Source organism: Ornithodoros turicata, chromosome 2, assembly GCF_037126465.1.
Source record: "Ornithodoros turicata isolate Travis chromosome 2, ASM3712646v1, whole genome shotgun sequence".
Taxonomy (NCBI): Eukaryota; Metazoa; Arthropoda; class Arachnida; order Ixodida; family Argasidae; genus Ornithodoros; species Ornithodoros turicata.
Window position 1 is genome coordinate 119530455 of NC_088202.1, and position 25560 is coordinate 119556014.

At 47.6% G+C, this 25560-nt stretch overlaps 4 protein-coding genes across 4 annotated transcripts; all 4 read right to left on the bottom strand.

Annotated features, from left to right (window-relative positions):
- Positions 1-4804: 4804 nt before the first annotated feature.
- On the bottom strand, positions 4805-5932 carry LOC135384995 (uncharacterized). Its single transcript, XM_064614172.1, has one exon. The coding sequence runs from the start codon at positions 5930-5932 to the stop codon at positions 4805-4807; it is 1128 nt and encodes a 375-aa protein (XP_064470242.1).
- A 520-nt stretch (positions 5933-6452) lies between these two features.
- On the bottom strand, positions 6453-7310 carry LOC135384996 (uncharacterized). Its single transcript, XM_064614173.1, has one exon. The coding sequence runs from the start codon at positions 7308-7310 to the stop codon at positions 6453-6455; it is 858 nt and encodes a 285-aa protein (XP_064470243.1).
- LOC135384997 (uncharacterized) lies at positions 7307-7807 on the bottom strand. The gene has a single exon (XM_064614174.1). The coding sequence runs from the start codon at positions 7805-7807 to the stop codon at positions 7307-7309; it is 501 nt and encodes a 166-aa protein (XP_064470244.1).
- A 71-nt stretch (positions 7808-7878) lies between these two features.
- LOC135384998 (uncharacterized) lies at positions 7879-10068 on the bottom strand. Its single transcript, XM_064614175.1, has one exon. It carries the CDS (start codon positions 10066-10068, stop codon positions 7879-7881), a length of 2190 nt encoding a protein of 729 aa, XP_064470245.1.
- Between the last annotated feature and the right edge of the window lie 15492 nt (positions 10069-25560).

Genomic DNA, 25560 nt, shown 5'->3' on the forward strand with positions numbered 1-25560 from the left:
TAGGGCACAGCAAGCGTTGCTCCTCTTCGGTGTAGGGGACTTGAGGGTCGTTGGGGTGGCGGTCTTCGAGCGTGAGACCGTTGAAAGGGGACAACACGCGCTGCGGGCCGTCGCCGTGGAGCGGACGTTGCTGGGAAGACCATTTAGCGGAGGAAGTCCAAGATATCGGTCAACCATCAGCAACCACGGTACAGGTTGCCGTCGACCGTGTACGACGCGCTCCTCCTGAGCCACGTTGTCCACCTGGGCTGGTGCCGTTCCCACGGTCACGCCGGGAGTCATGCCTGTTCGAAGTTCTCGTCCTGGCTACAGCTGGTCCTGCTCTTGGGACTGGCGACATGTCAAGACTAAAAAAACAACAAAGCACAGCGAACGGTAAGGAGATAAACTCCGACCGCAAAAGGTCTGTCTAGCCTTTTTAGAACCCTGCTGATCACCGCGAACAGCCGTGACACGGCCCAAGCAGCACAATGTACTGAAAGTCGAGTGCAATAGGGGTGGACTTTATGTGTCTTATCAGTGTTCTTTAGTTTCGCGAGTCTGTTCAAGGCCTTCCACCTACCCGTCCACCCCTATTGCACTCGACTTTCAGTACATTGTGCTGCTCGGGGGGGGGGGGGGTGCATGCGATGATCAGCTGAGACCGAACCCAGTCGAGAGCACTAAGGTCTAGTGACCGATGGGCGGGAACGTTTCTTCCTCTGAACGAGGTGAGATAACGTAGAACAGGCTCGAAAACATTCTGATCTGCTCGCAGTGACTATTATCGCTGATGTCTGAGGGCACGGCCCTCGAACTGGTCTCAATATCTCCGAGATCTTAGCGATAGCGGTCGGTTTTCGGGTAGGTAAATGCGGGAACCGATGAGCGGAGTAACCGCTCCATTATTATAACAGCTTGTTCAGCTGACATCACAAATACTACTACAGATAGTAACTGATCCCCTACGGATATGACTGATATCCGATGTCGCAGGGAGCGTGTCACTGTCATAAAGGTTCGGGTCTGTGGTGGCCCCTACCAACCTGGATCAACCTTCGTGAAAATACGCAGGGATATTCTGCTGAACGGAATCTGACCGCGCGGTAAACGTACGGAAAGGTGATGCAAACCCACTGCAAGAAGGTGACGGGTGCCGAATTTAGTGTCTGCTGATGCATAAACGTGGCAAATATAACAGTCCTGTAATCAGGCGGCCTGAGAGCTGCCTTTCGTTATTACGACTGCGAGAGGTGGTCCGCCGAAAAGCGTCCACCCGAACTCGTTGTGCGAGTGTTCGTCAAGGCACTGAAGCTACCTAAAACAGTTACTTGGTCCTACAGGTCACGTAAACGTACCCTGTGGTGAGACCTGGCTTCCTCAGGATCGCGACTCGGATAGGCTCGTAATCAGGCTCTGTGCGCCGCAACCAAGGAATGGCACACGGGGCAATATCAGTGCTCAGGATCCGAAGTGGGTGCTAGAGAACGAACAATAAACACGCGGCGCAGCCGCTTGAGGGTCACCGTAAAACAACCACAAGAAAAGGAAAGAAGAACCGATCCCTTCTCCAACCGAATAGACAGAACCCGTCCACAGAGCCGATTCTCCCCATCGCCTTCAGAAGTCAGTGCAGCGTTCGGAGCCTGCAGACTCAGGCATTTGGGAGCCGAGCCCCACGTTGGGCGCCACTTGTGGGAATATTTATCCCACTCGCGGGTCCCACTGTCCATTCTGCCGTTGAAGAAGGACACAAGCAATCAAAGAATAAGCAAACGGACAACAGTTTATTACCATACCGGATCCAACCCAGCCCACCGTTCTCTGCCCACACCAACGCCCAGAGCAGCTGTCTGCGTGCCAAGCCGGGTAGACCCAGAGGAAGCTTCTCTCCCGTGCTGCACGCGCAGCTTCGCTTTTATTCCAAAAGTACCGCCCATACGTGACATCACAACCACGTGTGCGCTCCACCCACACCACGTTCCGAGAAGACATACATAATTATGTTATCGCTATCTGAGAGCGATGCAGCGGTGGTACAGAAGACACGATAACAGTGATCGCTTCCTAAGTTAGATAACATTCGAGATAGTCTGTTCCCTACAGCTTAAAATTTAATTCAACGTGTGGTATTGCTATTTTCCTGTTAAGAATTTTATGTGTTAACAACATTGACCGAAACAGTACTGATTTGTTCATTTGTGGATATGAGGATCAAATGCTTTCGCCCTTTGGACACCTTTCGTCATTGGACATTACGTTCAGCGCATACGGTGAGCATGCTTCCGCCTACATCGACAAGTCCTCTACACTTGTAAGCGCTTCGGCCGCCTTCATTATTCCGTCGGTCCGGGTGTCCCACGGATATCGCCCGGCACACTGCACTTCTTCTACGTCCGCGGAGTTCTATGCCATCTTGTCGTTCCTGCGACATGCTCTGTGCGAGTATCCGCGAATGTGAGTGGCGTTCACGGACTCCAGGGCAGCCCTACAGTGCATAGCGAATATGGGCGTGCGTGGTACGTTAGCTCCAGTTGTTACAGACATCCTCAGCGACGTTAAGCGCCTGTGCGACGTAGGCTACTACATCGCTTTTCAGTGGACCCCAGGTCACTGTGGACTAAGCAGAAACGTCGAGGTCTGCCGCTGCAAGTCGGTTGTACTGAGTATATTGACCGGTGGTGACAAGAGGGCATTCTTGGCGGTGATGACTCAAGCGATCTCGGCGCAACAATGGCGTCGGGACATTCAACCAAGGCACGTCCTGAGGACGTCCATATGATGCCACCAACGGGACAATCAGATGTCCATAAGATATCCTGGATTGTCCGAATGACATACATCATTCGTACTGCTATTGCAACAGCCGGGGACTTCATTTGGGCAATCCTGGCGGCGTCCTTTGTGGCATTTTCAGGATGTTTTTCTGAGCATTCCAGGACGTTAATACAGTATGCGCCCTCCACCTGTAAGCTATACAGGGTGTCCCAAAAAAACGTGTCATTGAATTCTAATAAACAAAACTACGCCACCCAGAATCATGCAGTCAACGGCATTTGTTCTTACTAGATTTCTGCCCCTTCCTAATGTGCACGTCATGTAACTTAAGTTTAATTACGTAAATTTTTGCGAATCGAACTCAGAAATTTGCCAAAGTAAAGGTCACGTTTTTACCCCACCATGAAGAGCGTGCCGAATTTATTCAAAATCATGATAATTGACATTGATATTCAGTATATATCCTGTCGGGAAGAATAGTCAAACATCATGCTTCTCGGGAACGCGCAAGGACTTTCTGAACGCAATCGCTGTCAGTTCGACGGAAGGAGGTTGGAAACCCAACCCACAGAGTGATAGTAGTAGAAAAAGTAACAGTTCATGAAATTGGGAGAGGGAAGGTATGGTCACAGCCGAGGCTGGACGCGATAGCTATGTCTAGAGTGCCGGTGTGGGCTGGGCTCCTTTCGTCGGACTGACAATGATTCTGCTGAAAGATTCGTGGCGCGCTATCCTCCGAGAGCTCCATAAAGCATGATTTTCGGCTATTTTTTCCGATACGATAGCTCCTGAATATTCCAGTTAATTATCATTAATTTGAGTAAATTCGGCACGCTCTTCGCATTGGCGGGGTAAAAAGTAAGCTTTACTTCGCAAATTTCGGAGTTCAGTTCGCAAAAATTTATATAACTGAACTTAGGTTACATGACATGCACATCAGGAGGTGGCAAAAACCTAGTAAGAACAAATGCCGTTGACCGTATGATTCTGTGTGGCGTAGTTTTTCTTCTAATTAAAATTCAATTACACGTTTTCTGGGCACCTTGTATACACATCTTATAATGCAAACTACTCTATCACACAAGCCTGTTCACAGTGAATAGGAATAGTAATTTTATTGAATATTCTGCATTCCCACACAAGAACCTCATCTGTATATCACATAGCAACGAGCTAGCTATGTACCATGTCAACACCAGTTCGTTGAATGAGCAACTAGAACTACGAGACAAATGGGTGAGTACCCTGAGAAACACAGGAGATTAATTAAGTTACAAGTACCAAAACGGGAATATAGAAGCAAGCTAGCCCTGACACTTCGGTACGCCAAAAATATGAAAATTGCTCCCACCCTAATATGAAGATATTACAGTGTAATTCTGACATGTAGTATAAACAGCAACTGCCACCAAGGAATGTTGGAGGCACAGTTTAAGTGGGCAATTGTACTGAAACAAATTTGCACACAAACTTCCGCTTGCCCTTTTGACCAACCTAGCTGAACTCTGCAGCAACGCAGACCGTCAGAAGGTGTTCAAGTATTTTTCGTGCAGATTGCTTTACTTCACTGCGCCCAAACCAAGCAAGCTCTTGAACCTGAAAGTTGGAAATGTTCCAAAAGCTCATCGCACTAACCAAAAGAGACTGCCACTGACTTCACGCAACACAAAATTGAGACTTTTCCTGTTCTATGCGGACGACTGATGGTGTCCTCGCGGTCTGATGATGTTTCCTGCATCTGTTGTATTCGGCATCATGAGCTCATGTAATCTAATGACACCTGTAATAACTACGAATCGGTAATATTTTGTAAGCAGCGTCAAGGGAGCAGATCCCAGTCCAACCGTTACTGAATGCGTTTATTCCAAAAAACCAAAGAAGAAAACGCCCGTGCTCGTATCCCTCCAACCAAAAGAGCCAACCAAACACTACGTCACACAATGCCCGCGAGCCACCACCTTCCTTTTCGTCGTTATCAAGACTATGCTACACGTTTACCCAATCAATTAACGAAGTCCCAACATACTCCCCCCAAATGAGTTCTTGCTCATTTCCAGACGTCCGACAGTTCCAGAGGGTAAAGCAATTGAATGGGTCGTCTACGTGTGGTCCCGTTTGGTAACCGTACGTTGCACGCCCTGACCTTGCCGTCCCTGCCGCTAAATAGCTCTTCGATTCTGCACAACTTCCACAGATGACGTGGTCGATGCTCATCGTGCAGGATAACAACGTCGTCGATCTTTAGTGATGTTGACGATGAAGACTTAGTTGTTTTGGATGCATGAGCTGAACGAAGTTCTGCTAAATATTCTTTGCGCCACCGTTTCCAGAAGTGAGCAAGATATTCTTGCCGACTGGTCCACAGGTCGTGCAGCACAGCTTCAGTAGAAGTAATCTCTTCTCGCTTGGAAGTTGGTAGCGACGTCAACCGCTTTCCCACTAGGAAATGCGCTGGAGAAAGAGGGGTGCCCTCTGCCCTGTCCACGTAAATGAAGGTGATGGGACGTGAATTTACCACTGCCTCTACTTCAGTTAGCACAGTACGCATCTCTTCAGCGTCTAGAAGCCGCCTTCCCAAAACCTTTTTCAGGGAAGTTTTCACAGTCCTTACTAGTCGCTCGTAGAAGCCGCCCCACCATGGGGCCCGTTCCACGATGAACTTCCATTCGACCTTACAGGTAGAGAAGTGATCGCTGACCTCTGGATCCCTTAGGACGTGCCACAGGCCCATCAGGTCACGTTTGCTTCGTTTAAACGTCCGAAAGTTGTCCGAATAGATGACCCGACAAAGTCCTCTTCGAGAGACGAATCTTCGTAAGGCCTGAAGGAAAGCCCTGGTCGACATATCGCTGGTTAATTCCAGGTGCAGCGCCCTCGTAACTGCACAGACGAATAACACGATGTAACACTTGCCGACGTCTTCGTCCACTTTGACGATCAGAGGTCCCGCAAAGTCGATTCCCACGACTTCGAATGGCTGCGACTTCGTTATCCGGTCCGCTGGTAAAGGGGACGTCGTCTGGTCAGCCGCCTTAGCCTGGAGCCGTTTACAGGTGATGCACTGGTGGATCTCGCCCTTAACCAGTTGGCGCGCTCGTATGATCCAAAATTTTTCACGTATATGAACCAGTGTGTCCCTTACACCGGCATGCAGCAAGCGGTTGTGCGCCTGCATGACAAGTAGCTTGGTGTAGTGGTGGCTTCCCGGTAAGATTAGAGGGTGTCGTTCGTTATACGTCCCGTCACTGAAGTGAACTCGCCCAACCTATACGAAAAAACCCGTCACTGTCGAGAAATGGCGCCAGATCCCTGAGAGGAGACTCATTCGGTAGCTTTACGTTCGTATTTATATTGCTGATTTCACGATGAAACGTCATGTGTTGTATTCTCCTGACCCAGTAGGCCTCTGCCGCTTCTATTTCGTCCGTGGAAAGTGGACCGCTCCTTTTCTCCGGAGGTTGTGCACAAACCGCATGATCCATGCTGTGGTCCTGTGAAGTGCTACCGCCGAGCTGAACTTGCTTGCCTCCAAAAGAACGGGTACCGTTGATGTAGCTGCGCTCAGTACCTCAGTTCTCCGTTCTTCGCGCTCTTCGCCGGAAAACCGTGTTGGCGATTGCTCTACTGGCCACCGGTTATCTCCGTAAACCAGCCATCTTGGGTCCTTCCACCAAAGTTCATTCTCCACTAGGCTTTTAGCCGTGATTCCTCGAGTCATGAGGTCTGCTGGGTTTTCCTTGCATCAGGAAACATGCAAGGAAATAGTGCCAAGGGTGAGAAGAATCATTTCCTTGAATTTCGACCACTCTATTTTGTACGAAAGGTTTCCACCTGGTTGCGTTCCCCTGGATCCAGTACAGAGCAATCATGCTGTCGCTCCAGAAATGAATTTCGTCGGTCTCCAACTTGAGATGGCTGGAAATGTACTTAAACAGCCTCGATGCGATGAGGCACGCCATGAGTTCGAGCATGGGTAATGTCAGCTTCTTCAACGGCGCAACCCTCGCTTTTGCCAGAAGTAACGAAGTGGTTGCTTCACCCGTTGCATCCTTGACGCAAATGTATGCAGCTGCACCATACGCTAAGGGACTGGCGTCCGCGAAGATATGCAGCATCCGGCTGACAACGTTGCCATCCACGCCGTGCTCATAGAATCGTGGAACTTGTATCGTCTGTAGGAGCGGTAAGCCCTCACACCACTCGTGCCATTTCTGCTTTATGCCGTTCGGTAAAGTATCATCCCAGTTGAGCTTGAGTTCCCACGTCCGTTGAAACCAAATCTTCGCCTTCACAAGGAAAGGTGAAAGGAACCCCATCGGATCGTAAAGTCTGGCCGTTGTTTGAAGAAGGAACCGCTTTGTATCCTTCCGCTGCTGCGCGAATTGCAGCACATCGTTTGATGAGAACGTCAACGTATCCACTGTGGGATTCCACGTCAGACCAAGCACCTTAAGGACCCCAGTGACTTCACCCAGTGGCACAGCTCCCGTTGCCTCAGATTGAAAACGGCCTCTCATCAGACTTCTGTTAGACGCCCACTTATGGAGCTTCATGGACGCTGCCCGGAAGATATCGTTGACTCCTCATCCGATGCTCCAACTAGGAGGTCGTCGACGTAGAGAGATATCCTGAGTAACTGGCAGGTGCTGGGGTACGTTGCTTCCATAGTCTCGATGTGATGTTGGAGAGTGGCTGCTAGTAAGAAAGGGCTCGACGTTGTGCGGAACGGCACCCTTGTCATCCGAAACGTTACGGTGTCCGGCAAAGGATGACCAGGTGTAGGAGTTTCCTGCAGCCAGAGGAAACGGAGCGCGTCCCTGTCGTTGTCGTTGATGCTGATCTGTAGGAACGCCTTTTCAATATCGGCAACTAACGCTACCCGATACTTCCGGAAATTTAGCAATAAGGCGACCAAATCCGAGTTGAGGTTGGGGCCACTCTCCAGGTTGTCGTTCAGTGATCGTGCATCCGATTCGTGCGATGAAGCGTCGAAGACAACCCGGAGCTTCGTTGTGCTGCTAGATTCCCGTATCACCGCGTGATGCGGCATGTAATACGTTCTGGTTTCCGGTGACGTGTCCGGATCGGTCTCTTCTGCTATGCCATCGCGGAGATATTGTCTTACAACGTTGTCATATTCCAGCATGTGTTCTTCAGTAGCTGATGAAGCCGCTTCTGTGCGACGTGTTCGTTGTCGTCTAGATACACATCGTTCTTCCACGGCAACCGTATCTCGTAACGGTTATCCACTTTCTTTACTGTAGCCTTGAACGATGTCAGGAAGATATCGTCCGTCGAGCCTTCGTGGTCTCCCAGAGAGTTGATTGCCACTCCGATGCTCTCCAGTTCCCAGAATTTCGATACCATATTTTCAAGATGTGATTCCTGGACCGCAGTCCGCAGCACTATAGTTTTGTTACAGTGCACCACCGCCCCGTCTCCAGTGACCGGTCCCTGGACACACCAACCAAGCACTGTTTCAGTAGCCCTGAGTCCCTTTCCGAGGCTTAAGACCTTCCCACTGACGAACTCCCAGTAGTAGTCGCAACCAATGAGAACAGAAATCTCTCTCGCCACAACCGATGGTACGTCCATGACCAGCAAACCCAGGTCCTCCAGTTTTCCTTTGATGTCCGTGCTGACTCTTGGCAGAAACTGTTCGCAAATGTTATCCGTCTCGAGAACTTCAACCGAAAAGTTCCCTTTAGTTCTGCTCTCCAGTGTCAGCAACACCCTTCTGAAAGTGCGCTCGGAGAGTCGACCTCCAAAGACTTCAACGGTGAGCTCTTCTTCAGCCAGAAATTTGCACCCCAGTTTCCTAGACATTCTTTTCGTGATAAAGGACCGCTGGCTTCCTCCATCAAAAATGATCCTTGCTAGCGACGTGGCCCGTCGGCCTGCTACGCAGGCTGCTGCGGTTTGCAGGAGAACCGTGGTATGCTCTTTGCTGCCAGCGGTAGAATGCAGACTGACCGGTGCTGACGACGACTTAACAGAGTCTTCTGTTTCTCCACCGTCCTTGCGCTGTTCTCTCGGCTGGTAACCCGGATCGCAAACTGAAAATGCATGTCTTCCAGAGCATCGCTGACACCTTATCTTTCTCTTGCGTGCCTTGGGCTGGTGATATGGTCTGGTACATCGGTAGCATCTCCCATCCAGCTTCAGTATTTCCTTCTTCTTGGTCAATCCAAGATCGGCGTCACAGTCCTCGGTTCCATGCTTTCTGGATTCGCAAAACAAACAACTCGGACGTCCTGCAACGTGCTGCAATGCCGCTGCTGAAGCTGCGTGTTGTCTCGCTTGTTTCTTGTGAGTCACACCCTTAGGGTGACCCCCGTTGTCGGTCTTCTGCACTGAAGCTAAGCGCTCTCGGCTCTCCACTTCAATCCCCAGCAATTGCAGAAGATCCGCCACCTTCTTCCGATACTTCGTTACTGCGGACTCTGACGTCCTACTATTCGCATTATCGCCGGTTTCATTGATCGACGAAATTTTGGTCCCGTACTGTGTAAAGTTCACCACTGTCTTCCGACTGTACTGTAGAACGAGGTCCTTCGGAAGGGACCGCAGCAGTACAGGATAAAGCAGGGAGCAGTAGGAATCCTCAGCTACACCAAGCACGTTCAGACCACGCATGTGCGCTCGGAGACGGTCATGCAGCTTTCGTAGCTCGTGGACATCCTCCGACGACTGGATAGGTCGAATGTTGAGGAGTGCCTCCATGTGCTCTTGTATGATCGCTGTGTCAGCTCTAAAACGTTGCAGGAGTTCCACGGCGTCCTTGTAGCACTCCGCGGATACATGCAGTCCCGCTATCGCCGCAGCTGCGTCGCCCGTCAGCAACGACTTGAAGTAGCTGAACTTGTCACTCAGAGACAAGTCCTCGTTCCGATGAGCCAGCCTGTCGAACTGCTCCCAGAATGAGTTCCAGTTCTTCTGTTTCCCATCGAATTTCAGCAACTCCAGCCTGGGAAGCTTCACTTTCACTGATCTTCGTTCAGTCATCGCAGGCGGTGGTATCATTCGCTGGACCTGACTGCCTTTGTACTTCAACCTTGTTGTGCAGGTGACCACCTTGTCGTCGTACTCGCATATTCGTGTGTAGTCTTGCTCCTCTTGCTGGACGCCACTTTCTTCAATTTGTGCATCCACACCGTTGAGTTGGCGTTGAAACGTGAGCAAGCGTTCGATCAGTACCTCCGCTTCTTCCGTTGCGATCTGTCCTGTCCCGCCAAGTAAACCATTCGCATCGTTGAGGAGACGGGATAGTTGATACCGAAGAGCTTGCCGCTTTTTCGTGAGGTTTGGCATGCTGACCTGTCCTTCAACGCCGTCCAAAGTTCAATAGGTCGTTGCAGGAGTCCGCTGTCCTCCCGGGTTTCGGCACCATGTAATAACGACGAATCGGTAATATTTTGTAAGCAGCGTCAAGGGAGCAGATCCCAGTCCAACCGTTCCTGAATGCGTTTATTCCAAAAAAAAAAAACAAGAAAACGCCCGTGCTCGTATCCCTCCAACCAAAAGAGCCCAACCAATCACTACGTCACACAATGCCCGCGAGCCACCACCTTCCTTTTCGTCGTTATCAAGACTATGCTACAACGTTTACCCAATCAATTAACGAAGTCCCAACAACACCAATAGTTTTACCCCCTAATTTGAAAAGAAAAAAAAATCTGAAAACTTTTGGCTCTGGACTTGAGCTCATGTAATCATATGACACCTATAGTTCGAGCAGTTTCTGCATAGCAAAAATGTCTGAATAGAAATAACTGATCAGTACCACAATGCTCCTGTTCCACAGATTACGAGTTGGACTAAAACGATGCGCTGCAAATCAGTATTTCCTAAGTGTGTACACGGAACATGGGCATTTAATGCAAATGGCATCAGATAAACATCGCAAGATACAGATGCAGATTTTAAGAGCTCTGAGCGGTGCACGACTACAGCTCATGAATGCAGTTCATACAACTATAGATACATATCTGGTGATTACTGCACTTGCTGGTTCAGACTTGCGACTTGAAGATCAACTGTCCTACACACACCGCTTGCCCATTGTCGTAATATAGCTCGTGCAAGCCTTCAGGAACAAAACGCATAATAGAGCATCACACTACAGAAATAAAAAGCCGTTCACATTCTTATGCGGTCAGAGCACGTGGGTCTGAGGAGTTGCAAGACAGAAGGAAACACAATTCAACAGGCTGCTACACGCCAACACGCTAACAGACGTTTTCAAGTTGAAAACGAGTTGATGCCGATACTACTTGGTCGCATATAACTATGAGAGCCCTGTGGCTATGTTTATTTTCGGTTTGAAAGACCGGGAAAGCTCACGACTCGCAGAACTATTCCATAGCCATTTTTTGCAACCTACTAAAGTACGTGGATTGGCGTGCACAACTTCGTTAACTTTTGGTTGTCTATTTATTTTATTATTGCATTTGTTTTATTATGTTATTTATTTATTTATTTTTATGTCCATGAATTATTTGCACACGTTTGCGCAACTTAGATAGTTTCGAAAATAGTGTGTTGGGTACACAGAAACCTAAGAAAGCAAAATCACTGCAGTATTTCAATTCCCCTAAGGCTGTGGAAAACTGAAGTCACTTGATATCCGAGCTGACTAACTGTGCTGAAGAGTGTTTGACAGCCTTTAATTTGTCTCATCTCACGCAATACGCCGGCCAACAATAAGACACGAGGAACGCTTCAATCCTCGTGTAACTTCGACTTGTCTGCTTAGATGTTATTGCAGAAATCTTGCAGTGAAATTTGCCAGTGAACTGTACAACGCAGTTCATACGACGATGCACTTGACATTAACCATTTTAATATGCTGTTGTACGTGTTGTACGTGTGTTGTGCTGTCTGGTGACAGACAATTAGTATGAAATCATTTGTCAGTGCGATCCGATTCAGGCAAGACACCGTGCTCTATGCCAGAAAGAATGAATCATCAAAGAGATCCATGTGTAAGACTACGTAAAAACATAAAATCAAGTAATCAGAAATAAAATGAGTCTTGGCTAATTATTGAAATAGCATGTCAATAGAGCTTAGCAATTATGTGACACATACAATTTTGTTTGTGGATCGATTTCATTTATTCAAGCGATTTTGTATTTTTGCTATACATTACGTAGATTGTATTTTAATGTGGCATGAATGTCGGAAGAGAATTACACCTACCACGTGCTTAGGGAATTCATACCACATGATTCCAATGGGAAATTCGGATATGACATGAGACATGAGCCACAGGATGACTGTAGGATATCTGCAGGACGTATGTTTTTATTGTCCCAAGGGACATCGCTAATAGACATCCAGAAGATATCCTATTTATGTCAGTTTCCGACAAAGACATTTCGTCCATTTCAGACCATTCGACCACTTCTGGACATCGATGGTTGTGTGGATACAGACAGGTCCTTGTTGTACTCCGTGTTTGTCGTTTGTCAACTTTGTCGTTTTCACTCCCAGGCCGTTTGCCCCGCTGTCCGTCCTCCCTTCTGCACAGACTTCGCCTCAATATGGCTTTCACTCCGCAACACAGACACCGCTTAGGATACGCTTCAACTAGCTCCTGTTCCAACTGCGACAAGGTGGCAAAACCTTCAACACGTACTCATCGCCTGCCGCCTGTACAGTTTGGAGAGAGCAACACTCCAGTTCGAATTGGCCCGCATCAATAGCAAGACGTTCAACCTTGCCGTAATCCTGGTTCCTTGCCTCGGATCCTGCGCAGCACCGTCAATGCCTGCGCGTATTTCATCAGTTCTTGACGTCTACCGTTATGCTTGAACTCCTCTAACCTCAGAGTCTTTCGCATGAGTGCGGATGTGTGATGTATGGGACTTCAACGTATTATATCACATGTGGTGTACTGGATGAACTGCTAACCCCGACCATTGCGACGCCCCTGCATGTGTAGTATCTCATTTACTATGTGTTTTGTCATGTGTGTGTGTGTATGTCTCATCTTTTTCATCGCAACCCCACTCATAGATTTACCCACATGCACTGAGGTATGGTATCGCAGTTGTTGCGGTGAAACACGTCATTCCATCGTCATTCATGTAGTTCATTGATTTATGTTGTTGTTCATTGATGGAAGTTGCTTTCATGCACAACATAACCCAAGTTCTCAGCGAGGGCACTCGGTGAAATCCAAACGGACACAAAACGTTGCTAGATCTAGTATTTCTCAATCGATTGCTGGCAGAAAAGCCATTCTCGTGTGCACTTAAAGGGGTGCAACACCCTGCTACCCCAATGGCATTCCTCGTGCATTTTTCAAACCGCATAGGTCAGCATGGAACTGCTCAATTTGCATAAAATAAATCTTCAATGGAAGATCTCAATGGGTTCTAGTACTTAATGGTGCCAGAAATGTATCTTTTGTTTTAGAAATTTTTCCGCAGACGTCAGAAATAGCGTTTCGCGCTTCCTTTAATTTTGTTGGCCGGTCATAAAATAAATAGACCTGAGGTGAGAATTTTAATCCCCTTAAGGGTACTAAAATAATGTGTCTAAAATCGATATGTCCCGAAAGATTTTGTTTATGTCGATTCTTGTGCGCAGTGGTTAGCCGATGCTGACCCGCTGGGATTTTGTCCGTGTGCAGTCGTGCTATCTGTCTGCATGCCACAGAAATCTGCACAAGTGGGAAAAAACAGAAAAATTGTTACAGTCTGTCTTTTGGCATGTGATAATAAATGGAACGTGGACGCGCAGCTGTCGCTCGTTATCTCGGAATCCATCGTTCCGTGGTTGTGATATGCCTCGACAGTCACGGTTTTTCGCAATGGGTAGCAGGAAACCTGTCTGCGGAAAACAGAAGAGACGCAAAGAACCAGCCCTGAACTTCTACGAGAGAAGGCATCTGGGATAATCTTTCAGTAGTACCAGACTTGCACGAAACAAGCAATCTTTCATCGGGAGCTATCTCAAGCGACAGTATACGCGAGACGTAACTGCAGGAACGCCGGAAACGGACCCGTGTTGTTGAAGGGCGAAGAATTGTGGACTTTGTGCACTTGCTCAACAGATTTCAAGATCTGGGTGTCCATAGTCTGTTCAACTGAACACTTGCAGCCATGGAGATAACATCATAGAACAGATGATTGCGGAGCGAAATGACGCTGCAATGCAAAATGTGCTTGCTGATATCGTATGGACGTGAACACAGCAGCTGTTTCCGATGTGCTACTCATTGGGGCTGCCTATGCCGGCCTTACTGAGCTTTATGCAGGTCTTAGCCTGCCGTACATGGCGAACGGAACGTTCGCCAAGTTTCAAGACCAGCTGGCAAATGGCACTGAACAGGCAGCGTGGATGATGATGGAACAGGCTGCGAAGGAAGAAGCAGAGGTTGCACCGCAGCAAGGCGTCGTTGACGAGGACGGGTACCGACTTATCCCTGTCGTCGCGGATGGGGCATGGGTCAAGCGATCGTATAAGACAAAATACGATTCGCTTTCGGGCATGGTAAGTTCTTTTGTGTGCTTCTGTTTCCTTTGTGTAGCGGTTCCTCCACTGCGTCCTGTAGGGTGTCATGTGGACTTCCGGACGAAGAAGGCTCTGTACCCCGCTGTCAAGAGCAAGTTCTGCGCCATCTGCAGTAAGAAAATCTTGCAAAATCTGCAGGCAGAAAATCTTGGTAAGCCACCAAGCAAGCACGTATTTGGAGCGCTCGGAGAGCTCTTGCAGCATGGAATGCAGCTGCTGTGGAAGGCTTCCGCTGCAGCGTTTCGATGTATGGCGTCAAGTACAACTGTGTGATTGCTGACGGAGACTCTAGCATGCACAGTGCCCTGCTGTCCGCCTCTCCATATCCTGGGGATGTTCCTGGTGATGTATATCGAAAAGATTGAGTGCAGAAACCACATATTACGGAACTTTATAACCAACCTCAAGAAGCCCATCGTAGGCAAATGCGTGCCTACTGTGCCTTCAGCAATGCGAAGCATACTGAAATAGTAACTTGAGGCGCCGTAGGTACGGCATAACAGCGGTCATGCACTACAGATCGCAGCAGGCGGAATTGACGTTCAACCAGCGTGTGAGGCTTCTTGAGAGTGACATCCGGAATAGCCCCAGCCACGTTTTTGGTGAGCACAGTGCATACACTGCATATTCCTGCGACAGGAGTAAATGCACAGAAAAGAGCCACGTTCCCGACCGATTTGTGCGGTCTCTACACCGAGATACTTGGAATACTCAGCCGTGTTGTAGCAGATGGACGTAGCTTGCTGATGAACGTGGACAACAATGCAGCAGAGCATTTTAGTTCTATAATCGCGAAGTTTGTTGGGGGCAAACATATTAATTTCTGCCACAGGCGGTCACATGAAACGCGCTCGCTCGCTGCAATTTTGTCCATGAACTCACCCGAAGGCTTTCATACCACTGTGCACAAGGTGGTCTACCACAGTAGGATGTACAGTGAGCAGCTTCAAAAAAGCCGTAGCTCACGAGGAGCAACGAGGGCTCATCGGCGTCGTGTGGCCGTACCGAAGACGCACAAATGCAATCATAGAGCTCCGACACAGACTTTGAAAGGCACGAGCCAAGACTATGGTGAGGAGGCACAAAGGCCGGACATGGATGCAGATTCTTTTGAAGTGGCTTGTATGGAGCACAAACGGTCCCTTGATCTCAACCAAGAAGAGCACACCTAGCTCCAGGAGGACACTGTACAGCAATCGCTTTGCCTCCGATGGAAACAAGAGAGACGGAAAAGGCTCACTGCGTCGTTCTTCGGCCGAGTGTGCAGGATGCTTCCATCTACTGCCGTGCTCGTGTTGTCAAGGACATACTGTACAACGATATAGAAGCCGCTTCGCTGCGACATAGAAGAACCTACGAGCCTCTTGCCATTGCTGACCTAGAAAAACACGAAGGAATATCAATGAAGCGGGGCGGTCCTTCTGTGGACAGAACGCATAGCTTCCTTCCAGCTAGCCCAGATGGGTTGATTGGAGATGATGGGCTTGTTGAATTCAAATGCCCTTCGGCATACGGTATGACCCCCCTTGAAGCCGTACGATCGTAGAAAGTCGTGTATTGCACGGAGGTTGACAGCAACCTGAGGCTCAAGCACACACATGTCTGTTGGTACAACTTGGAACAAAAGTTCACGGAACACCAGGGTGTCACCTACCCCCATTGGTGTGGCACCTTGGCAGCAAACAGGAGCGGACACACGTACTGGAAGATGGATAGTATAGCCGGTCACCCGCTTCATATTCGATCTCTTCCTGAGATCTAGTAGGGGGCCGCTCCAATGAAGAAACGTTCGCCGGTGCCGTGTTCCGTAAACTTTTGTCCCATGCTGTGCCAAGTGCAGGGTCGGCTTCACATAACCCGCCGAAAGTTTTGCCTCTTGGTAGTTTGGACAGGCAGCGGGAACATCTCCGTCGAGAAAGTTGAAAGAGATGCCGACTTTTGGAACCAAAATATGTTATGCACCTTGAGCGGTTCTATAATGACTATCTCCTTCCAGAGCTCTTTGACCCACGCATACCACACAGTATGCCGATCAGGGATTCTGACTACAAGAAGAAAAACAACACGCAGGAGAGCTCTTCGTAATGCAGCCCTTTCGTCAGACTGTGTATTCTTACTGCCAGTGGTATCTGTACTACAATTCCCTCTCGTCACACAGCTGTCCTTTGCTGTGCTTGCAGTTGACCCCAATGGGACTTTCATCATCTAGTCCAAGTTATCGGACCCAGTGAATGGAGCCTCTGCTTCGCCTGCGTTGTCATGACGAACGTGAGCACATTCCCGTGGAGCGCGGATTGCGTCACACACAGAAACACTGTATATGCTAGCTGGCTTATCACAAGAAGCCTGATTCCTGAATGTTTGTGTGTCCTTGGCGCTCCTGGTGTCCATTGGGTACTGTTTATTGTGGAGGCTTATCTCTTGTATTCACCTTTTAGACTGCCATCAGAACCCTTGTGCGAACAAACTCAGTTCAGCTACAGTTGTGACACTCCGATTCTTATAATCGCTGTTCGTTTTTTATATACACATATTTGAGGTCTTCTTAGTTGGGATGCCGCTTAACTGAAATATGCGCATCCTGCACAACGCTGTAGTTGGTCAGCTTATTGCCCAATCCCATTTGTGTGCGACAGTTGCATTCTGTTATAGACAGCTCACTAAAACGTTACATTATTTTGAACTCTCCTTCTGGATTAGGACATGCTGTATGAGGGATACGTGAGTTTCAGTGAAATAACACAGCGTTCACATGCCCGCTTAGTTTTCTTTTCATGGGGTAAAATACTACAGGGAACTGTGACACTAAATTGCCATAGTTAACCGTTCTACAATTCGGTAGTTTCATTTTAAATCGAACAACGTGTGAAAGTCGTATTTTTTAATTCGGCCAGAAAAAAAATATATGTTAGAAGACAGCTCAAACGAAGCAAATCGCACCACGTGCGACGCTCGAGCGTGGAGCAGTTTCCGCGTGGGAGAGGAGGAAAGTCTGAGGCTGCTTGAGCGCGTTTTCTTCTGGACCGACTTTGACGTGATCTAGCACCGCTGATTTTATGCCTAGGAAACTTAAGGTTTTTTGTGATTATAGGCTGCACCATAGACACTGCCACCCGCAGAACTCTGAGGGCCACAGATTTTCTGTTAAAAAATGAGAAACTTGGCGTAAACGTTCAAAAAGGCCAAACTTTGTTACTAATTCGCTTAATGACGGAACGTCTAATGACATCGAGCTTAGCGCCATTCGATAGGACGTTGAAAGAGCTTTCGTGCTGTATAGAGTTTATTTTTGCTCAGCCCAGTGGTTTCTGTGTTATTAGCTTGAGAATCGCACATGGTAGGCGAAAATTGCCAATGTTGCATCTGAATTTGCTCAAAAACGCCATCTTCGATTTCCTTGATTATTTTTGAAAAGGTGGCGTCATATCTCTACTTTAGACGCCAAGTGAGACAATCTTTTATTTTTACCTGAGAGACGCGCAGCGATTGTTTTTGTCAGGCAGGGACCACGAGGCTGCGGCCGGGCGCGCCCCACCCGCGAGCACGCGACCTTCAACTTCTTCTTTGCTACAGGTCTCCCGCTGACGGAGAAATCAATGATCACACTGCGTGAGCTTGTTGTAGTGTCCCCAAAGTATCACTTTTCGTTTACCCAATGGTCCCCCAGTTCCGTCAGGCTCATTCAAACCGTGGGAGAGTACATGAGTTGCCTGTGCGCCCTTGACGAGAAGCCTCTTTCCGACGAACATGAGAACAAAGCAGTGAGAAGAAACGAAGCGCTTCGTAAAGATCTTTATCCACTGGCAACATCGTAGCTTTTGTTTCAGGTTGCCGCCAGTCCTTCAGGCAGTGTGAAAGTCACATCCTTTTCATTGGTAAAAGAACGTTGTGGATGTTTAGAAAAACGTAAAATGTGCCCATTGCGAGAACCCTGCAGGTGATGGATGCCACCTTTGGATTAGCATCATCCGATAGCTTTGGACATGACCTTACACATGATAAAAAGTGACTGGGTTCAAGCGCATGGATGCCAAAAGCATTACTGAAGACTCTCAGCCAATAAGCCCTTTACGAGCAGCTAAGTAAGCTTTTGTTCTGGTATCCAAGGCCATGCCATAAGTCAGCGGCAGATGAAACTAAAGAGTAGAGGAACCACCAGGGGTACGGTGCGCACGCGCAAGCTTAATCGGCGGAAGGATACTGTCCGCGCGGTTTTGCTTTCGCGTCACCAGATGGCAACACACAATGACGTGTTTCGCTGGGCTTCGGCCGCTGTTTACGCTCACATATACTCACATTTCATGCTTTTTTATAAAAACTAAAAGTGGTAGACATATATAAATTTGGTGTCTATTGATTCCTGAAATATTTCGAAAGAAAGTAAATGAAAAGTTTCTTTTCGAAATGGATATAGAAGTTTAATAAAAACCTGTTCAAAGAGGGAGGAGAAAAATTGTGTATTTTTTTCACGTTCGTGACGTCGCCATAAAATACATACGACATGTATGAGAAATCTAGTAGAATAATTCTCTTCATCTCGTCTTCCTCTTTATGGTGAAACCACCCGCATTAAAATCTGCACGGTGGTTACCGAGAAAAAGCATAAAAACTGTTCCATAAAAAATACATTGGGACGGAGAGCTGGTATGCCCTCTTAAGGTACCTACAGCTACTGGAAACGAGGGATTGTAATTGTGCGTTGCTCTGTCGGAAATTTTGATTCCCACGGTGGCATCGACACACCTCGTGGAGGGCGAACGTGTTACACTTGAGAGCAGCAACATACTGTCATCACAGCGGTCTTACGGGCTTTGTACTCGTCGTGGTTCCGAAATAACGCTACGGCGCATACAACTAATTAAAGATGGCATGCAGAGCTTCGTAACTGTCACTTATTGCGCCCAAGCTAAGAGACGGCTGCAACCACGCGGCCACAAATTTGTATTCTCAGGCGTTGTAACTTTCTGTCCCCCGTGGCCGTAGTTCTGCCTTCCTAATATTCACTCGCACGACTGCCTCACAGCGTGCGTATGTGCATTGCCTCAAGCACATTTGAGGCAGAATAGTGAATATGCGCACGTGCGTACGCACACGTCGTGGGTGCGACTCCCATGAAAGTGCGTAATAACAAGTTCAAGGCGCCCACGAAAGTATTGCCCTCCGTCTCCAAAGGAAAAAATAAACATACGTACCATAAGTGCAAAATAAGGACACAATGCAACATCTCGGCAATAAATTACAACGCAAAGACTACGAAGCAACGCGTCGTAAACATACGCGGAGCGCCTTTGTTTGAAAAAATCGCTCCACGGAAAGGTAACCCTGCGTCTCAATCAAAAAGAGAAAATGTATCTTATCAGCATTATCAGCACCGCAAAGTACAGGCATAATTCTGCCCCTATGGAATAAATTGTAAAAAAAAACATTCTGGCGTTTTAGAAATAATTATCGAACATGCAAAATTTTCGCGTACCACTAGTGGTTTTGCGATACTAGGCGGATAAAAAATGCGCTTGAACCCAGTCGCTTTATATCATGTGAAAGGTCATGTAAAGCTATCGGATGATGTTAATCCAATGGTGGAACCCATCGCAACGGGCACATTTTATGTTTTTCGAAACTTCCACAACGTTCTTTTACCAATGAAAAGGGTGTGACTTTCACACTGCCTTGGGGACTGGCGGCAACCTGAAACAAAAGCTACAATGTTAGCAGTGGATAAATATCTTTACGAAGCGCTTCGTTTCTTCTCACTGCTTTGTCGGTATGTTCGTCGGATTGGGGCTTCTCGTCAAGGGCGCACAGACAACTCATGTACTCTCCCACGGTTTGAATGAGCCTGACGGAACTGGGAGACCATTGGGTAAACGTAAAGTGATGCTCTGGGGACACTACAACAAGCTCACGCAGTGTACGAAGAAAGTAGGAAGTCACTGAAAAGGTTAGCCAGCTGCAGGGCTCGAACCCACATCTTCTGGATTACCGGGCCAGGTTTCTTCGTTCATCGTACTTAGGCAGTTGAGGCTTTGTGTCTTCGGTGTTCCAGCCTCAGCACACCAATTTCCATCGGGGTGACGCAGTGTGGTCATTGATTTCTCTGTCAGCGGGAGACCTGTAGCAAAGATGAGGTTGAAGGTCGCGTGCTCGTGGGTGGGGCGCACAAGGCCGCAGCCTCGTGGACCCTGCCTTACAAAAAAAAATCGCTGCTCGTCTCTCAGGTAAAAATAAAAGATTGTCTCACTTGGCGTCTAAAGTAGAGACATGACGCCACCTTTTCAAAAATAATCAAGGAAATTGAAGAGGGCATTTTTGAGAAAATTGAGATGCAACATTGGCAATTTTCGCCTACCATGTACGATTCTCAAGCTAATAACACAAAAACCACTGGGCTGAGAAAAAATAAACTCTATACAGCACAAAAGCCCTTTCAACGTCGTATCGAATGGCACTAAGCTCGATGTCCTTAGACGTTCCGTCATGAAGCAAATTGGTAATTAAATTTGGCCTTTTTGAACGTTTACGCCAAGTTTCTCATTTTTTAACAGAAAATCTGTGGCCCTCAGAGTTCTGTGGGTGGCTGTCGACAGTGTCTATGGTGCACACCTATGGTGCAAGCCTATAATCACAAAAAATCTCTAGTTCCTAGGCAGGTGCTATATCCCGTCAAAGTCGGTCCAGAAGAAAGCGCGCTCAAGCAGCCTCAGACTTTCCTCCTCTCCCACGCGGAAACTACTCTACGCACGAGCGTGGCGCGATTTGCGTCGTTTGAGCTGTCCTCTAACATAATTTTTTGCTGGGCGAACTAAAAAATACGACTTTCACGCGTTCGATTTAAAATGAAACTACCCAATTTCGATGCTCTTCTGCATTCTGTGTAAGAAGACATCTGGCAGCGAACAGTTTGGATGACAGTTAAAATATTGCTGTAGAACTTGGTATAGAACTTCGCGTACGCCAAGTCGACCTTCTCCAGGTGAGGGAACGGAGGGATTTGTTGCAAGCACTATAGCCGGTGGTCAGCGTCCGCGTCTCATTGATCACAATTTGTGCACTGAGCTCGCGTGAGAAAATCCAGTGCACAACTGTTGATACGAGGCACCCCGTTACAAAAGCATGTGGCTATCAAGTTGTCCGGTTGTTAGTGCTTGCCCTTGCTGCCCACCGATGGCGACCAGCAACCTCGTACCCGACGCCCCCTCACGCTGTACAATCCACCACAAGCACTGTACCGCTGGCACTGTGCTCGTGAAGATAACTGCCACAGCTGTCATATGCAGCTTCATTCCCGCCTTTTTAGACTTGGTGTACAAATATGAGCGCGAAATTGTGGCGTCGGTGTAACTGAGTCGACAACAGCGCTGTGTATACGGAGACAGTCATCTATACGGAGACAGAATTACCTATACAGCTTTTCTTTTCTTTTTCTTTTTTTTTTCAAACAGGAAAGTAGTCCAGTGTGTGAGGGGGAGGGGTCATCAATTTATTTTGACAGGAAAAGTCAGCCAGAAAGGACGGCTTGCTATTCCTTGTTATATAATTCCTTAGTCCAGTGGGATGAGGCCTACGTAATCGGTAGAGATCAGTTTGTCCAGATTGAAGGTACTATCTCCAGTAAAGTGGGTGCATTATAAGTTGTGCAGCTGGGATCCGTTATCGGACCGCTATCTTGTTCATAAATGACATGAGCGCGATAACATTGACGAAACTGTGAAGATAAAACACTTTGCCGATGACACCGTTGTCCATTCCGAAATTAACTGCAGGGATGATCAAGTAAAATGAAATTTCTTTCTAAACAAAGTTTTTCTGAAGTGGTGTGAGGACTGCTAGATGGACATCAATACATCTAAAACTGTCGTCGCTACGAAGAACCTAGCAAAGGAGGATTCCCGCTCGATTGAGTTCAGGAGTGCACATAAATTCGAAGCTGTCCTGGAACAAGCACATTGAAACACTCTGTAATAAGGCCTCATTCAAGTTGTGGAAACAAGAAAGGTCACCCCAACCTGCGCCCTCACGTGTTAAATTATTAGCATATATCAGACAGTAATTCGCTCAATTCTCGATTATGCGTCGCCCGTATGGGCACTCTTCACGTGAGAAAACTACTCGATCGAAACTACTACATCGATCTACTACATCGAAAGACTAGATCGTGTACAAAATAGGGCCCTGAGGTTCATATACTATAATTGCTACTGGAGTAGCCTACTGTGCGTGTCTGCTATAAAGAAAAGGTCAAGTTGGCTGCTAGTAGAGAGGCACTCAATCCATTAAAATGATTTTCCATATACTTCACAACACATCTGTAAACTTAACACAATGCATATTACTCTTCTCGTCAACTCTACGTCGAACGAAAGACATCAAACACGTCACACCTATCCCGATTCATACAGACCTCTTTAAATTTTCATTCCTGCCAAGATTGATTGAGGACTGGAACAGACTTGCACAAGAAGTAGTTTGTATCTGCTTTGACAGAACACATGAAATAGTTTTGGGAAAGTCATCAGCTGTTTCAGTAGTATTTCCTGCTTAGTTATAGTTTTAGTTTGGTGTCAGCTTGTGCCGTGTGTTCCGGATAAAGTAAGAATTTTGCCTAAATTCTATTGCGTGATTTGGACCTGCACTTTGTTTGCTCTACGTAAGCTGTGCATATATTTCGCATTTTCGGTTTGTAGGTCTGGCCTAGATCAGTGCTTCATCCTGTATGTATGTGGTGAGTCTATAATTGTTGTCCATCATCTGTCGATAAATAAACAAAAATTTAATGAAACTGGCACCAATTAGTAACACAATATTACCCTTAAGTAGACCATATCGGGAATAAGTATATGCAGCAAATCTTCGAAAGAAGAGTGATCTACGAATTGTAGAAAATTTTGTTCAGTTTTATTCAGTCAGCTTCTCGTGACACATCCTGTGTAATTAACAAGAGCTCTAGTCGCGATACGCTTATCGAGCAAATTGCCACTCAGAGATAAGTAAATACGGTCAGGTCTGCGGGGCCACATGCCATCGTGGACTCAGTCAACTGTTTTGGCGGCATTAATCCGGGCTTGACGGTGAGCCTCGCCAGTAATGACTGTCGCGCAGTAATCTCTTGAGGGAAGCAAAGCACAAAAGACGTCCCGCATGAAAACAATAAGATCGATACAGGCTGGGGTATTTGGAGAGAAGAGGCGGAAAGCCTACCCTGGCAAATGATGCGGCAAATGTTTATTACCCGGCATGTGAGAAAGAGAGCTCGTTAGGCTAATGACACTAGAGTGGGGGTGTCGCTATTCTGGCACGTTTATCATGGCAAGATAACTATTACGTCCGCACTCATTCACGCTTGATCAGCTGATAACTAACACACGCAGCAGTTTGTCGGCGGGTGGGACTACAGGGTACATTGAGCGCCGAAGTGTTATAACGAAAAAAAAAAAAGAGAGAGTGAATTGAGGTGGTAGGCAGCTCCCTTATCAGTGTAATGCTCCTAATTCACAGCATTAGGTCAGCACCAAGAAAACCTTGAACCAGCGGTGCAACTGTAAGCGCTTGCAGCTTCAGTGCTTTGGGCTGTGTAGAACCATGCCAGGAAGACGCTGGTTATTTTGAAGTATGACAGTCGTTAAAAAAAGACAACGGCAGTATGTTCTTACGCACCTTGAAGCTTGTGTTGTGTTCGTCTGTCCCAGCCCCAGAAACAGTCATCTTCCATCATGTACGTTATTTGTCATACTGAGGTCTTGTGAAAAGATCGTTGGTTTGGTTTGGTTTTAAGGAAAAAAATAAAATGGAGATTTTGGCTTCACAAACGTGAGGCCCGCAACTCCACACCACTTGCACCAGTTACTTTTGCGGAAAACTCCTGGAATGATGATGCTGATGATGATGATTAGTGGTGGTGGTGATTCCGCCAGAAAGCAAGTACACACACACTTAGATGTCACAGAACGCGCAAACACGCAACACGCAAACAGTCGAACAGCAAAACCCACAAAACACACAGAGGCTCAAAACTTGTTGTCTGCATCAATGTCCCGGAAAAATTTCACTATGGCGGACATTGCCCGGTGTGTGACACTGTGATTCCAGGGCCCAAGTACTTTTGAAACGCTGTGGGGACGGCCGTCCACTGCTGCCAGCTCCGACTGTAGAAGGCGACGGGCTTCTGTGTATCGTACGCAGGACATCAAAGTGTGCTCTACATCTTCCACAACACCGCACATGGAGCAGTTTGGGGAGGCAGCTTTCCCGATCATGTGTAGAAAGCTACGGTTGTATGGAACCTTCAGACGAAACCGGTGGACTAGGGTCTCCATGAACCGAGGAAGCGAGGCTGGGACCACGAACCCTAAGGACCCTGAAGAGTTTGCTTACGCACAACACTTGACGGCAAAAGATCGTCTTTTTGTAGCATCGCATCTAATCTTGCGTAAACATTTAATGAGGCATGCTTAGACAGGAAAGTCCTGTTTATGGGTGACATATGCTGCTCATGGTATTTCTCTGAGTCGTGGCGCATCTAACAACAACAATAATCACCAAGATTCTGAAGAACCCGGCCGAGGACGCCAGCAACTTGGTGGCAGGGTACAAGTTGCTTAGACACGCCGTCTTCCGCGAGGGACGTTAAATACGGGGTACCGTGTGATGAGCCTTCATCGCACGTTAAAGAACCCTCAGGTGGGCAAAAGCAATCCACAGACCGACCGCTGTGGCGTCGCTTACGATCTCAGTTGTCTCGCGACGTAAACCCCCAATTATTATTATTAGATTCTGAGGTTATAACACCAAGACATCCCTCCACAGATATGAAGCATACTTACCCAGCGTCCACATTGTCATCAAGAAGCTCCTATGGAGATGAAGTTTGAGTAAGTCGTGCTTTATGGGCGCAGAGTTTTGAATTGCCGCAAATAATCACACTCCCGGTTACGTTCTCTCCTCAGCTACATTGTCGAATAAACAGTCGAAAACTACAGCGCCGTGAAAACAGTGAAACAAGACATCGGAACAACAAGCCTGCTCTAGGAAGGATTCCTAGTGCACCGAACATGGGGGTCACGAGCACCAAAAATGTGGCAGAAAAGTAAGTGCACACACACACACACACACACACACATAAATGGGATGATGATGTGGTGGGTCATTTTCCGCCGTTATGGCGGTACACTGCCCCATTTTGTGGAAGGGATGAGGAAGTGATGATGATGGGAAGGTGTTCTATTAGAGTTCGCCCATTAATCCAGTGCTGGAGAGGAACTCAGCAACAGCTCGTAGGCCTTG

Coding starts and splice junctions, on each gene's coding strand:
- LOC135384995 (XM_064614172.1), bottom strand. CDS start 5,932: ATGCAGGCGCACAACCGCTTGCTGCATGCCGGTGTAAGGGACACACTG.
- LOC135384996 (XM_064614173.1), bottom strand. CDS start 7,310: ATGAAGCTCCATAAGTGGGCGTCTAACAGAAGTCTGATGAGAGGCCGT.
- LOC135384997 (XM_064614174.1), bottom strand. CDS start 7,807: ATGCCGCATCACGCGGTGATACGGGAATCTAGCAGCACAACGAAGCTC.
- LOC135384998 (XM_064614175.1), bottom strand. CDS start 10,068: ATGCCAAACCTCACGAAAAAGCGGCAAGCTCTTCGGTATCAACTATCC.